Below are 17,010 nucleotides of genomic sequence, written 5' to 3' on the forward strand. Positions count from 1 at the left end.
AATAGATATTAAACTATTTTTTTTAATAATTACTCAGTCACAAATATCTATCAAGAACATGAAATTTAAGAGCATACAAAGTAAATATAATATCTACAAACTTTTACACTACTACGATAAAATGATTATCATAAGTCTTTTTAGCATAAATTAAACAGAACAACATATAATAATAAAGAAACAATCAAATCCAAAAAACTTACAGAAGGCATGACCGTTGGACGGGTCACGGTCGCATTGGTGTTACGCCCCCTCACACCTACCATCGTCATCTTCTCCTCATCTGTTCAAACTTTTTTTTCATTTCTTTTTTTATTTTTTCATTTTATGGTTACATCATATCATAAGACTCATGTGTCAAATTATATATTTTTTTCTTTTTTTAATAAAAATTAAATTGTTGGATGATCATAGTTGCTTCTTCTCTTTATTCATCTCTTTCTTCTTTTATTTTAATGGTCAATTTAGTATGGTCATTTTAGTAGGTGTGCCGATGGTTATTTTAAATTTTACGTAGATGATTATTTTGATTGGATTGTGTTTAGTTATATATAATTAAAATATGTTGGATGTTCAATTCATTAGGTAAGCAGATGATTATTTTTATTCTTAAGTGGATGGTTAATTTTACTAAGGGTGAGTAGCGTGTGGCAAGTTAAGTAGCGAATGTGAAGTGGGATGATTATTGACGAAGGTGGGGTGGCCGCCGGTTGAAAAAGATGAGGGTATTGGAGTGAAATATTTTGGTAGATTAGAATTTTGGATGGTTATTTTTTTGAAATAATTAATTAGATTTTTTGAAAATTTGAAATTTAAAATTTGATGTGAAATAATTGAATGAGAGTTTTTGAATTTAGGATAATATGTGGAGGGATTTTTATTATTTATCCCTATTGAGCTAAATAACTAGTCCATTGTACACATTGTTAGGATTCCTCATTGTCTTCCTAGAAGGATTCTTATCAAAATCGTTTAATTTTTATTTTCATTTTTTATTATTTTTTAAATACATTAGCTAAATTTATTACGTAAAACTAAGAAATATTAGTGAGTTTTAAATTATTTTTACTTATACAAATTAAATAAATGATATATTAGTAATTAACGTGTCATATAAGTATATTTTAAAGAGAGATTATTAGCAGAGAAACTAACTAATCTCACAAAATTAAATATCAAAAGTCAGAAAAGATATTTTTTGTTTGTTTGAAGATCATGTAGTCCTTCAAACAAAAATTATCAGAATATTCACTCGAAATTTTCTCATCTTACACTTGGATTTTTTTGTGACTCTACCTTACACTTGTGACACGAGAGCAAGTAGGATAGTAGGTTAATTATATTAATTAATTGTAATAAGAGAATACAAGTCTCATATTTGTTAGAATAGTAAACTGTGTTATGTATTAGTCCCACATTGTCCAAGTTATGAAGGTTTTTCTTTCTATCACTAGTATAAATTATTGAAAAAACTCAACAAAGGTTCAAACAAGAACCTGTTTAATAGTGGAAGCACAAAAAATAATTTTCCCATAACCTATACGATTGAATAGGCAATACCAAAGATACTCCAAGCAACAAATATAATAACAAAAATTAAATAATCAGACACTAGAATTTTAATGTGGAAAAACTCCAAAAGAAGGACAAAAAATCTACGAGACCTAGTCCAGAAAAATATTCCACTATCAGAATAATGGGTATACAAACAGTCTTCCTAGTAGTATTAGGGCATCCAACAATCAACAAAATATATCATCAAAACTGATGGAATCAACATAAACCCTCTACAAAGTGGATATCTCAGCTAAAGCAAAAGAGAAGACAATACAACTAGCAAGTTATATCTTATGTTCATCTCTACATCATGAATAATATATTAAAATTTCGTAAGAAATGGAGCAAGTTTACCGGTTCAATCGGATCAAAAATGGCTTACCTTTTTCCCCCAAATTCTTCTTCTCTTCGGCATCGAAGCCCCTGCTTCGTTCTTCTTTCTTTCAAAAGTGAGAGTCTCTTTTTACCTGATTTGAGATACCCACTTTGTGGAGAGTTTATGTTGATTCCATCAGTTTTGATGATTGTTGAGATGTCTTAGTGCTATTAGGAAGACTGTTTATGTACCCATTATTTTGATAGTGAAAAATTTTTCTGGACTAGGTCTCGTAGGATTTTTGTCCCTTTTTTAGAAAATTTTCACGTTAAAATTTTAGTATCTGATTATTTAATTTCTGTCATTATGTTTGCTACTTAGAGTATTTTTGGTATTGCCTATTTAATCGCACAAGTTGTGAAAAAATTATTTTTGGTGCTTCTGCTGTTAGACAGGTTCTTGTTTGAACTTTTGTTGACTTCTCCCAACAAAGTGGTATCTAGAGTTTTGGTTGTTTATCTTTGTGTTGATTAAATGGAGAAAAATACTCATGGATCAAATATGGTCAAATTGAATTCTAAAAATTACTCGATTTGGAAGACCATCATGGAAGATATGTTGTATAGCAAGGACTTGTATGATCCTGTGGAGGGGAATAAATCCAAAGGTACTAAATCCGATACTGAATGGAGGAAGCTAAATCGAAAGGCAGTTGCTTTGATTAGACAATGACTTGGCTTTGAATATAAGAAAGGTATTATTTTGAGGAGATTTTCTCTCCAGCTGTGAAGATATCCTCTATTTGAGTTGTGCTTGAATTGGCAGCTAGTTTGAATTTAGAGGTTGGACATCTTGATGTGAAGACTGTATTCCTTCATGGTGACATAGATAAAGAAATTTATATAGAGTAACCAGAGGATTTTGAGGTTAAAGGAAAGGAGCACCTTATATGCAAGTTGAAGAAGAGCTTATATGGGTTGAAGCAAGCGCCGAAGCAGTGGTACACGAAATTTGATTCCTTATGGAAGGTCATGGGTATAGTAAGACTTCTTCTGATCATTGTGTATATATTAAGAAAATCTCTGATCGTAATTTTGTAATTCTCTTACTTTATGTTGATGACATGTTGATTGTTGGTGATGACACTAAGAAAATTGAAAGTCTTAAGAAAGACTTGAACAGATCCTTTGCTATGAAGGATTTGGGTCCTACAAAGAAAATCCTTGGCATGAGTATCACTCGTGACAGGAAGAATGAAAAACTGTGATTGTCGCAGCAGAAGTATATTGAGAAAGTTTTAGAGAGATTTAGCATGAGTAATTTTAAACTTATATTGAGCTTTCCCAATATAAATAACTCATGTATTTTTTGTTTATGAAATAGAGTTGAGTTGAATATGATATAAGTTTAGTGCTTATTTTATTCTAAGCTCTCTATAGAGTAAGAGTCTTAGTTTACATCCTTGACTTGGTCAATCAAGATAAATTTATAGCTATTTTTACTATAATAGAATTGTTAATCTCGCCAAAATTAATAACCCAAATGACGTCCCAGCATCAACTCAAATGCTTCTAATATTTACATTACAGATTTTTTTTACGATCCTTTTAATGCTTTACCTTAGATGCTTCTAGCATTTAAGAATAATCGCCATTGAGAATTTCTATGTCCATTTTGTGTGCATATAAAATAAAAAATGTGAATCACTCCTCCTATTTTCATTGGGGGTTTGTTACGCAAAAGATTTCAATCTTAGACCATCTTCAGTAGGGAACTCATCCCAGTCCCTATTTATGGCCCACCTGTCATAAAAAGTAACTCCACATCAGCTTTTGCGTCATAAACAGTAAATAGGAACTCAAAACATCTCTCTCTTCGCCATTAGAAGAAACTAACTTTAGTCCCTATTGTGGTCCCACTTAATTAATTAATTAAAATAATTAAAATTAATGTAATTTAGTTTTTTAATAATATTATTTAAATTTATAAATTTAAAAATAATTCACTATTAAAAGATATTAATATTAAATAAATTCATATATAACAATAATACACAATATATAATTCAGAATTACACTAATTTGTAAAATTACTTGATATAAAAAAATATAATTAAACTTTACAAGTATTATAAAATTACCATATGTGTTTAATTAAACTCTAATTAATTATTAAAATTATTAATAAATTAATTATTATTTAATTATTTAATTAATTATTATTAACTTAATTATTATTTAATTATTTAATATAATTATTTAATTATTTTAAATTTTATAAAATTATTTATTTTTATAATAACTTGCCAAATAGCAAGTTATTATTGGTTAATTTGAGTCTCTGTTTAGAGGAACTCACTCACCTTGAAATTCATGCAAGAACTCGTTTCTTCTTCTCTCCAACTGTCCCGTCCCTTATGTGTCAGAAGAAGCAGAGCCTCAACATATACCTATTGAAGTTACTCTTAGCTTCACACATACAAGAAGGGTGCATGTTATGCTACAGAGAAAAAATGGTGAAGAACTAAATTTTGTTTATAGATAATTAAATTTCTATTTAAAAAATGTACTATTTTATTTTTATTAATTTTTTGAAGTTGATTATATATTTTTTTTATTCTTCACATAAATATTTTTATCATAGAATTGTCTTATGAAAAGACAAGAGAATAAAACAGTACAAGTTATGCGCTTGAAATTCTGCTTGGATGGAGGAGCATGTACGCTATTGCTGTTAGTCTATTACACATCTTATTGTTAGTGATATTATTTAGCTTAACAAATACAACAACATTGAAAAACATAAAATATTTTAGATTCTTAATACAAACCTTCTATTTTCAAAATATGAATAATATTTTATTTATCAAATAATAATAATATTTTATTTTTCCATATATCGTACATATCTAGTAAATATAAATTAACTAATATTAAAACAAATAAATGATGTTTTATTTTCTCTCTTTTTTTATTAAACACATTATTATAACTTTATCTTCTTCATTTTTCTCTTAATTATGTTCACAATTAAAATATTTAAAGTTAATACTTTTTTTAATATAATATAAAAATTGTAGTCAATAGATAACAGGTGAATATTTTTGTACTACCCCTTATTGGTCTCGAAGGATAGAGGAAATAAATCAAATAATCGAATTAATTCAGGTTCCGCAACTATAAAATTGATACCCAAAACCGAGTTTAAAAACCAAGTGGGTTACCCTACCCGCGGGTATCATACCCGACCCGTTCGGATAGGGTAGGCTACCCGACCTGCTGCGGATAGGGTAGAGTGCGGTCCAAGTAGGCCTGTGGGTAGGGCAGATCCTACTCTACCCGCACCCCCATATATAACATGAATCCTCAACCTCCTTCATGTATGTGTAGCAAGTAAATAACCATTAAACCAGTTACTTACTTTGATAATATGTTGCATTTGTTTATTTATGAAGTTACCATAAAATAAAAATTAAACAAAAATAAAAATCATATAAGTAGGAGGCTGGTACTCTGGTAGCGCCGTTTCTTCCCAAGCAATAAGCCTCAGTGCTTCACTGCAAGCCACAACTCTCCTTCCTCGTTTCTCCATTGCTACCACTCTTCTTCCTCATCTGTGCTCTCCTCACAACGTCGCTGATTTGTGACCTTCTCTCCTCTCTACGCTGCTGCTCTGTGCTCTTCTTGGTATGTACTTTGCGTTTGAATTTGTAAAAGTTGGAATTTTACTGGTGGTGAATCATAAGTCTTTCATACTAGAGTTTGGTTAGATGATGTGATTGGTAGCTGTAGGAAAGTAGCTATACCAAAAATAAGAGAGAAAAAAAAAAGAAAAACCAAGTTCATGTAATTATTCGTTCCTACTATTACAGTTTATGCAATATGCATGTGTATATATATGCTTTTGCATTACACCATAATTATCTGTATTATTTAGTTTTATTCAATGCTTGCTGTGTCCAACCAGCTCAGTTTTGTTTTCTTGGAATGTAAATGTTTGAATTGATTAAATTTGTTGCTTCAGATTTACAGTTGATGTGAATGCAATATATATTGAAAAATTGTATTCTTAAATATTATCCTCAAAAAGATAATTTTACGATGAGAAAAAAATAAGGCCCTCAAATAAGTAGGGGTCGAAACTTGGCAAAAATCGATGAAAAATCAGTTTAATCACATACGATTTTTTAATATGAAGTCAGGTTATAAAAGAAATTTCCAATTTTTATAAAAGGATATTTTTTTTTTAAGGAGAGAAACTTGTAATTGAAAGAAAGAGCGAAAGTAGACTAGATAAATAGTAAATTTAGTTTGATAAATTTTATGTATAAAAATTGGATTCCTAAGTTTTTTATGTATAAATGGTTTTTCTGAATTTTAATGATTTGTCAGCATGCTTGAATTTTTAATATTTAATTATTTATTTTTCTATTGTGTAGGTAATAATGGATAGTACCAACATGGATGTAGTGGCTCAAGAACAACAATAAGAAACTCCTGTTAAAGAAACTGCTAATTTTGTTCCAGACGAATCTGCCTTGAGTGAAAATAGTAACAAATCTTTATTGAAAAGTGTTTATTGGCAATACTTTAGTAGATATAAAGAGGGAGAAGAGTGGAAGGCAAAGTGCAACCATTGTAAGTCTGTTCTTGGTGCCAATCCAAAGAATGAGACTACAAATTTAAAGAAACATATGCTCAATTATTGTAAGAGAATAAAATTAGCGAATTCAAGACAATCAACAATTGCCGAATCTCTTCAAAGACATGGAAAGAATAGTTCAGATGCTTTTGTATTTGATGCATCTCACACAAGTATTGAGGTAATACCTTAAACTTTACTTCTAGTATAAAATATGCTTTCTAATGCTTGATGTACTTGTGATATTTTTTATCTGATATATTTATAATAATTTTTAACTTTACTTATGTTCCTGCTCCTCATTCAAGTGAAGTTCTCTCTAATGCATTAATGAAAGTTTTGTTGGAGTGAAATTTAGATAGAAAATTATCAACTATTACATTGGATAATTGTTTTACAAATGATGCTATGATTGATGTGTTGTTGGGACGTTTAGACTCAAATTATTTGTTGTTAGGAGGTAAATTATTGCATATGCATTGCTGTGCTCATATTTTAAATCTAATTGTGAATGATGGTTTCAATTTAGTTAAAGAAAGTTTGGAGAAAATTTGTAATAGTGTATGTGTATTGAACTTCAACTAGTAAAAGACATGAAACCTTTGTGAGTTGGTGTAGTAAGTCAGGTGTTCCCTTTACCAAAAAATTATCTCTTAATTGTATGACTAGATGGAATTCCACTTATGTGATATTAGAAACTGCATGGTTGTACAGAGATGTCTTTGCTCGGCTAAAACAAAAAGACTTCAATTATAAAAGTGTGGCAAGTAATGAGGAATGGGAACTTACAAAAGAAATTTGTGATAAATTAAAACTTTTTTATGATGTGACTCAGTTATTTTCTGGAACTCAAGTTCTAACTGCCAATATTTACTTTAATAAAGTATGTGAGATACATGTTGGATTGGAAAAATGGGATGTTTCTCCTAACCCAGTTATTAGTAGCATGGCATGTATGATGAAGAGAAAGTTTGATAAGTATTGGAAAGACATTCATGGCATTATGGATATTGCTGCAATTCTAGATCCTAGGTATAAGTTTGATGGGTTTGAATATAAGTTTGCTAGGGTATGTGAAGATCCTAATGAATGCACAAGGAAAGTTGAGAGAATCAAACAGGCATGTTATGAGTTACTTCATGAATATCAAAAGAATACATCTAATTCAAGCAATATGTCAGTGAAATCTACACAAGAGGTTAAGGTTAATGCAGATGAAGATGATGATGTTGGTTATCAATTGTATATTAGACAAAAGAAGAAGGAAAAATATTTATTTGTGAAGACGAAATTTGATCACTATGTAGAGGAAGATGTTCATCCTTTAACTCTTGATTTTGATATATTAGCTTGGTGGAAGGTAAATAGAGTTAGGTTTCCAACTCTTCAGAAAATTGCAAGAGACATATTTGTCATTCCTGTGTCTACTGTTGCTTCCGAGTCTTCTTTTAGCACAAGTGGCCGTATAATTGCTACTCATCATGGTAGTTTTCATGAAGATACGGTAGAAGCTCTTATGTGCAATCAAGATTGGTTGTGGGCAGAATATTATAAAAGAGGTTATTTATGTTTTTAAATTTTTTAATTTGTTTAGAAATTATAATTGTGTTAAAATTATATATAATAAAATTGTTGTATTTAATTTTTAGGTGGAAACCTGATTATCAAATTACTAATGAAGATGATGATGCATTTTTTGAACTAATGGAAGAATAATATTGCAAGAACTTAGAATTAAAAGAAATGTTTAAAGATATTTATCTTTGTTTATGTTATTTTAATTTTATTAAGAACTTGATAATTATGTTATTTGTAATTTTATGTTGGATTTGTTTAGGACTTTATTATTTTTAATTTTAATTTAAACTTAGTTTTTTATTTTATTAATATAACAATATGTATGTTTGTAATTTTATGTTGAATTTCTTTAAGATTTTATTGTCTTTTATTTTAATTTGAATTTAATTGTTTATTTTTTTATTTTATTAATATGTATGAAATTTAGAATGATTGAGTTTTATATTTATTTTTTAAAAAATTGATACTTCTATGGATAGGGTAGGATAGGGTAGGGTTTTGTAATTTAGGGTGCGAATAGGATTCGGGTTGAGAGATTCTCAACCCGCAGGTAAGGTAGGATAGAGTTTTATTGAGATTTTCTACACGCAGGTAGGGTTAGGATATGGTCCAAATCTTACCCTACCCTATCCATTATCAGCCTTACTAGTACTCTATTTGATAAAGTGTACTAGATAAAGTATGAATTATGTACCAAATGTAGGGTTAATGTTCAAATTCGTCCCTAAAAGATCACGTGATCTTCATTTTCGACCTCGAATGATTTTTTTTAATCAAATTAGTCCCTGAAAGATAAGCTGTTAGTCAAATTAGTCATTCCGTCAATTGAATGATGATGTGTCACGTTAAGTGCCACGTGGCATGATGACGTGACACGCCACGTGGTAAGTCAGTAACATGTGGCACGCCACGTGACAGGTCAGTGACACGTGGCACGCTACGTGACAGGTCATTGACACGTGGCATGCCACGTGTCGCTTGACATATAAAAAAGTTTTTAATTAGTCAAAATAGTCATTGAAAGTCCAGACGTAAGTCATTTTCATCCCTCAAATTTTAAAAATTAGTCAAACTAGTCCTTATATAATTTTTTTTATTTTTTCTTCATAAAATTATCTCTCTCCTTTAATTCTTCTCAAAATCTCTCTTATTCTTTTCTATTCTAAAACATTTTTTGTTACATTACTACATTTTGTTGGAATATATATATACTCAAAATTAAAATGTATGTATTTATTAACCTAAACAAAGTTATATGCCCAAAATAAAAAAATTTATGTATGTTAACCTAAACAAAATTATACCGCTATTTTTTTTCACTACATCTTTTTTTTCATTACGGTATTACTTATATATAAGAGGTAATGGTAGTGATACTTAGAGTCAAAATTCAAGAAAATTCACAAATTTTGCTTCAATTCTAAACTTTACAAAATATTAAAAATTTGTTGGTTAATTATTATTATTATTATTATTATTATTATTATTATTATTATTATTATTATTATTATTATTATAAATGAATTGCTTCTTAAGCGTAATACGTGCAAACATCATAATAAATTTTTGTATGTTTCATATGTTTGAGATAGATTGTATAATTTTTCTTTTAATTTCATAAATCAATGAGATAAAATGAAATAGGAAACATTATACTTTTGCATAACACATGCTACTCCACACTAGTACATTATATAAATAGATATGTTTCATATTAAAATAAAATTCTTTTTGTTTTAAATGAAATATTTAAAAAATTATATTAGAATATTAAGATACAAAAAGTGATTCTATAAACCAGTTTTTTAATTATTGAGTTTTACTATATAAATTAAATAATAATAAAAATTATAATTTTAAAAAATTTAAAAAATTTAAAATTTAAAATAATTACTATATTATTTAGTAAAATTTAAAATATTAAATTTTTAAATATATAATCAACAATAATTTGATAAACTCATTTAAATAAAAAAATTCACATAAAAAATTATAATTTGAAAATGTAAAATTTTAAACTACAAATGACAAAATAACTTTATAAAAATTTAATTATTTTTATTATTTTATAAAGAGAATTTTGTTTATTAAGGTTTAAAAAATAATATTAAAATTAGTAATATAAAAAAATTATAAATTTAATATTATAAAAAATTATATAAGGACTTGTTTGACTAATTTTTAAAATTTGAAGGATGAAAATGATTTATGTCTGAACTTTTAAGGACTATTTTGACTAACAAAAAAATTATTTATATGTCAAGTGACACGTGACATGTCACGTGTCACTGACCTGTCACGTAGCGTGTCACGTTATCATACCACGTGGCACTTAACGTGACATATCATCATTCAATTGACGGAAGGACTAATTTAACTAATAATTTATCTTTCAGGAATTAATTTAATTAAAAAAATTATTTAAAAACAAAAATAAAAATTACGTGATCTTTCCGAGACAAATTTAAACATTAATCCACCAAATGTACTTTGACATAACAAAAGTACAGATTTTACGGATAACGTGTTCTTTAAACAAGAAAAAGATTCATTTTAGATAAAATTATTAGAAAATTTTCACATGTTCCATCCACTTTACTGAAATATTGCTATGCCATGTACGAAAAGTAGCTGATAAAACATTTGTTATGCAGCAAATAATGCAATACCTAAAATATCCTTGGAACAATGTGTAAAAAGACTGAATGGCACTGAGTCTATTGACACAGCATTGACCATCGGCTTTGTTGTTTTATGTTGATACTTGATAGAGTTTCAACTTTCAAGGCAACCCGCGCTATACATGGCTTACAGCTAATGGGCTAATTTATCTAGTACTATGCAAACATTTCTACTAATTAACAAATGGATATGCATCTATTAAATATCATGTTTTTCTTACATCAATTTGCATACATTTAACCATTTTATTTAATCTCTTTACTTATAAAAAGTTTAACATAATTTGTAATTCATTAAATTTTTATATTTCTTATTTTAAATAAAATTTTAAATAAAAGTTTTCATGAATTTAGTCAACTTCATTCTTTTTCTAATAAATTCTTTTTTATATCTAAATTTTTTTATTTTATCTTCATTTACATTTTTTATTTTTAATTTTTTTTTGTCTAAAAGTTATTTGATATTTAATATTCCTTTTTTCAAAATAAGTATCTATTTTTTTAAATTTTATTAAAAAGTTAGTATATCTAAATAAAATAAATATTTGAATACATTATTTTTTTAAATGAATCTAAGAGATTAAAAAGCAATCATTTTGGCATATAAGAATGATTGTATATTTTTTCAAAAATACAATGTCACGAGTCAAGACTTTATATATAATTAATGAGATTATCGTAACTTCAAAAATAGTCTGAATTCTTTTTATTAATGCATGCATGATACTAAAATTTTAAATATATTAGATTATATAAATATCATAATATTAATTTTAGAAGTAATTTTTATTTTAAAAATTTTAATTTCAAATTGCTTACCTGCTGGTTATATAATGTATATTTTACAAGGGACAATTATTTATGAAATTAACAAGACTTTATTACTAGCAAATAAACCCATAACTCTATAGCTATATGCAACTATTTAATGTTATTTATGTATGTATGTCTTTTCCTTTATTGTACGAAAATGCTTTCATTTATTATGTATATGTTTCGGGTTTATTAATATTTAAATATAGTAAGAAAAGTATGAATTTAAATACAAATATAAAACACAATTTTTTGAACTTATATTTTTTATTTTTAAAATTAATTTAATTGTACAATTGCATATTAGATCGGATCGAATCAGATCAGATCTAAAAAATATCAGTAAAATATAGAAAATATTTTAAAAACTTATTTTGATTAAAAAATATCAATAAAATTTATTTTTTTAATTATTTATTCTTAAAATATTATTAAACATATTTTTCTTAAATAATAAAAATAAAATAATACAACATATATGATAATTATTAGTTGAAACATAAAAAAATATTTATTTATTTATTTTTGTGGATCCGCAGATATGCGGATTCTTACGTAAAATTCGCAATCCGATCTTATTAGTGTGCGTGATCGAATCAACATCTGCAATTTGCGGATCGGATTCAGATAAAAATCGCGGATATAATTATTGAATTTGATTTATTATGTTTATATTATTTCTTTCATAAAAAATAACATGATATGATTATTTATAATTTTGATTTTATTTCATCTAAATACTATTTTACTTATTTTTTCTTAGAAATGTTTTTTTTTTTAATTTTATAATGTCATAAGTTCATTTAGAAAAAAATAAAATGGCTAAATGTTATAAAGTATAAATTTTTTATTTAACAATGTCTTTCATAAAAAATAATGAAAAGATTATTATTTCTAGTTTTATTGGTGTCACTTGATCATGTGTGCATATATATAAAATCTTTGATTCAAATTCTTAAGAGCAAAAAAAGTATTTTTATACTTTTTTAGAAAAAAACCAACACATTATAAAGATCTTAATATTCCAAACATCTTTATATATATATATATATATATATATTAGGTAGAAGTGTATTTGGATTCGTCGTGTATATATTAAATAATTGAAATCATAGACTAGTTAATAACATAAAATTTACTTTAAATATAAGTAATTTTAATTTATAACAAAAATAAGAGAATTGAAATCATAGACTAGTTAATTTTATGTAGTTACTAATAAGAATATATATGATACTACTTAAAAATCATCTCAAAATAAAATTCGTTTTTAATTCATGAGAAAATTTTCATTATATTTTTTTTTTATCTTTTTGCTTTGAATATATGTATAAGAAATCAAATAATGTTAAATAGGATGTCATTTTTATAAAAAAAATTTGCATTTAATTTTTGGTTGCAATAAATAGGATGATAAAAAATAACTTTTATTATTATTATTATTATTATTATTATTATTATTATTATTATTATTATTATTATTATTATTATAGTAGTGTCATATTTCTAATAGCATATAATAAACTATACTTGTTAATTAAACCGAAATATCGTAGCATTTGTTTTTTTTATCTATATACATACACGTATAATTGATAGTCATTTTAAAATATAGAAATAATTATTAAAAAATATTAATATGTATTTTTTAGATTTATAATATATTTTTTAATATGACTAAAGATCACTAAATAATATTTATCAAAACTGAATATTGATTAATTGTTCAAATTATCAAATATTTTTTTATTTTTATACTAGTTGCATATTTATTTTTGTTTGGTTTTAATATATGAAAGGGTTATTAGAAAAGCGTGACTTCAAACTTAGTTTCAGCTTACTCTAGTACTCTACAACATATTATGGCTTGAAAAAGAAAAGGCTAAAAATTTGCAACGCAAATACAAGTTGCACAAACATGGAATTTTGAACCAATTCAAACTGGAGAAAGAAAAGACCGGTTGCATATGCTTGGTGAACTTTTCAAATTGCATGCTTACAATAGTTTTGTTAACTCAATCTGAACCATATAAATTATTTAATATAAATCTTAATGGCTAAAAGAATTGAAATACCAGTATGCCAGAAAAGTACAATGATATACTTGAAAACCTTCCAAAATTATTATCACCAAATCAAGTAAACAAAATATATATATATAGGATTTGAAAAATATATATTGATAACAATATGAATCATGTACAGAAACTGAAGTCATAATATACACTAAGGTTAGCTAATTGCATAAGGTGAAGGTTCCAAAACTTGATAAAAATCAAAGTACTGATAACATACTAGTGATTTCCAACTAACTTTTAGGTACCAGAGAATGAAGAAACAGCAGTTAAAAAGACTTCATTTGTGGTTGAGGGGAGATAGGGTAGAAGAGGCATTCTTTCTGGAAGAATGGGTAAAGGAGCATCAAAGTTAAGCACTTTCATCACTTGCCTTACAGAGGGCCTGCATCTGCAATCTGGATGAGCACACCAAAGACCAACAACAAGCATACATTCCATTTGTTGATCATCAAATGCAACACATAGATTTGGATCTGCTGCTGCTGTGATGTTTCTCAACCCATACAGCTCCCAAACCCACTCTACCAATGAAACTTGAGTCACACGACCCTCCAATTCTATGTGGTGCATAACCTTTTTGCCACTTGCTATCTCCAACAAAACCACCCCAAAACTGTATATATCAGATTCCTTTCGAACTTTTCCTGTTTTCATGTATTCTGGTGCCATGTAACCAAGTGTGCCAGCAGTCACTGTGGTCCTTGAACCTTTCTCATGATCCACAAGCCTGGCCAATCCAAAATCCCCAAGTTTAGCATTGAAATCTGAGTCCAACATTATGTTGCTTGATTTAATGTCCCTGTGAAGCACACACTTTTCCCACCCTTCTTGCAGATATAGCAATGCCGATGCCAATCCCAAAGCTATGTTGTACCTTACTTGCCAAGACAAGAAGCCTACTCCGTGGAAAAGAAAAGAATCCAAGCTTCCATTCGGCATGTACTCATATATCAGGACGAAGTCATTCTTCTTGTGACACCAACCAGTAAGTCTCACCAAATTCCTGTGTCTCAATTGGCTAATGATCTTCACTTCAGCTGCATATTCCTTTAATCCCTGCTTTGAATCTGCTGATATCTTCTTTACAGCAGCATAAGAGTCTGTATCTTTGAAATATCCTTTATACACAGCACCAAAACCGCCTCTCCCAAGCTTCTTCGCCTCTTGGAAGTTATCCGTCGCACACACCAATCTGTCATAGCTGATCCTCTGTGGTCCAGTGCCCGTTTGGAATTCATGATCCATCGGATCAAACGCCGATTCAGGATCTCTTTTCCCTCCCCTCTGTATCAAAATCAGGAGTAGGACTAATATCAAAACAAATAAACATAGAAAGAAACCAATCCCTATTTCTAGTGCTTTCTCCAAATGTGCCTTGTAAGGAAAGGAACCGGCCGCATTACTCGGCACATGTAAGGTTGAACTGAATGACCATGACAACAAGCTATATACCACAGTATAATTTTTTTCTGCAACTGCAGCTGATATGCCAATAGTAACAGGATCTTGTATGAACTCATCGAGATCCAAAGGAAACGAAAATTGCTTCTTTACAAGTCCATTGAAGGAGCTTGCAGTGAAGAAAGCATCTAGACGCTTGGTTCCAGAGTTGTAGTCAATACTACAATTGAACACTTTATTTCTCTCTGAAAAATCTACCAACCATGTCTCAGAGAGGCTGGAAACAACAGAATTGAGATCTAGTCCTACATGCGGGGATGGACCACTTGGATCCCATGCATTTGAGAATGTGTCAAACTCCAGAGCCACAAAAGAGTAACCACTTGGGAGATGGTGGTAACCCTTGGCAAGGCCGAGGCCTCCGCCGTCTATATGGTCTTGGATCGGGAGTTTCGGGCTTGCTATGTAGAATGCCAAACCATCTCCAGGATAGGTGGGATCCTCTGTGAAAACAAGAAAGGAGAAGTTTGTGGTGAAGTCGTATCTTGAATTATTTACCTTAAGATGTGTTGCCTTTGTTATCACTCTTCCAAATCCTGAAGCATTGTTTTTGCTTCCTGCGAGTTCGATAACGTTAGAAGATTGTGCGTGACTAGCATCACCTTGCAGGGTTAGTTCATCAGCACAATGACTTTGGGTGAAGTTGGAGCAGTTAAAAGATAATAGAGTCTGAGCATTTGCAATTACAGGAATTATTATTATAAGCAGAAATGCAACGCACTGGAAATCAGAAGCAGCCATTGCTAATTAATAATTGAGAGTCCGCTTTGAAATTTGGTTGGAGCCTATAACACACTTTCATGTGTATATACACATTGGGCTGAAACGGCTAAATGTTCGGATTGAACATGATACAAGAATTAGAGATTAGAAACACGCTTAGATTTGCTCGCTAACGGAAATAAACTAGATGAGGGCAATAGCATTGTTTCCTTAATCTTCAGGAACAAAGAAATATATACTACATTCCAAAAAGAGACACTTGCATGTTGCATCTACTCTACTATTTAATGTGTAACTTTTTGATAGTATGTAATTTCTTGGAACTAATAATTATTGTGTTCGTGCCGCCTTTTGTAGATATGGATGATTCTCTTTTTGTCTGAGAGATCGATGGTTTCATTTCAACTTCCAACAAGTATTGCTATATGACAGTTGACAGATAGGGGAATTTAAGTCAAAGGTAATGGCTCTAATCTCGAGTTTTTAACACCCATGAACCCTTTTAAGAGCAGAAAACGAATTCAATTAAATATTAAAATCAGATTTCTTTAGAATATTTTGTTTTTTTAAATATTTCTTAACTCAAAATTGTTCACTATGAAAATAAAGAATATTTTAATGTTAAATTGTTTTAATAGCATTATATTCATTTATTTGTACATTAAATGCCAACGAGCTATACCTCAAATGGCATAGTCTCTCCATATTCACTTAGAGGTTAGATTTGAGTCTCACTCCTAACTTTAAAAAAGAAAAAAGAAAAATAGCAACTGCATTATGTGTAAACAAAAAATTACTTAAATTTATTTTAATAACATTATTCAAAAATTGAGTGAATTTTATCCCGACTCTACTAAATATATGAAATATAGTTTTCATGATACTAATAAATACAAAAAATCTAATCATTTCTAATTAGATCAATAATAGAATATTTCATAATGTATTTGTATATAAATATATGTGTTATTTAACTCATTTTTAATATATATTTTATATTTTAACATATTTTATATTAGTAGCTGATTTTAGTATATATCTAACATAGTTCATTCATTATATACTCATTATTCTATCACTATAACATGGAGTAAAGTTTTTGTGAAATCCACATTCAATCTTATAGTTACAACAAACAAGTAAATAAACATAAAGTGAGTTA

At 28.3% G+C, this 17,010-nt stretch overlaps 1 protein-coding gene across 1 annotated transcript; it reads right to left on the reverse strand.

Annotated features, from left to right (window-relative positions):
- Nucleotides 1-13,901: 13,901 nt before the first annotated feature.
- LOC130966930 (L-type lectin-domain containing receptor kinase IX.1-like) lies at nucleotides 13,902-15,866 on the reverse strand. Its single transcript, XM_057891750.1, has one exon. The coding sequence runs from the start codon at nucleotides 15,864-15,866 to the stop codon at nucleotides 13,902-13,904; it is 1,965 nt and encodes a 654-aa protein (XP_057747733.1).
- Between the last annotated feature and the right edge of the window lie 1,144 nt (nucleotides 15,867-17,010).

The sequence above is a fragment of the Arachis stenosperma genome, chromosome 3 (assembly GCF_014773155.1).
Source record: "Arachis stenosperma cultivar V10309 chromosome 3, arast.V10309.gnm1.PFL2, whole genome shotgun sequence".
NCBI classification, from domain to species: Eukaryota; Viridiplantae; Streptophyta; class Magnoliopsida; order Fabales; family Fabaceae; genus Arachis; species Arachis stenosperma.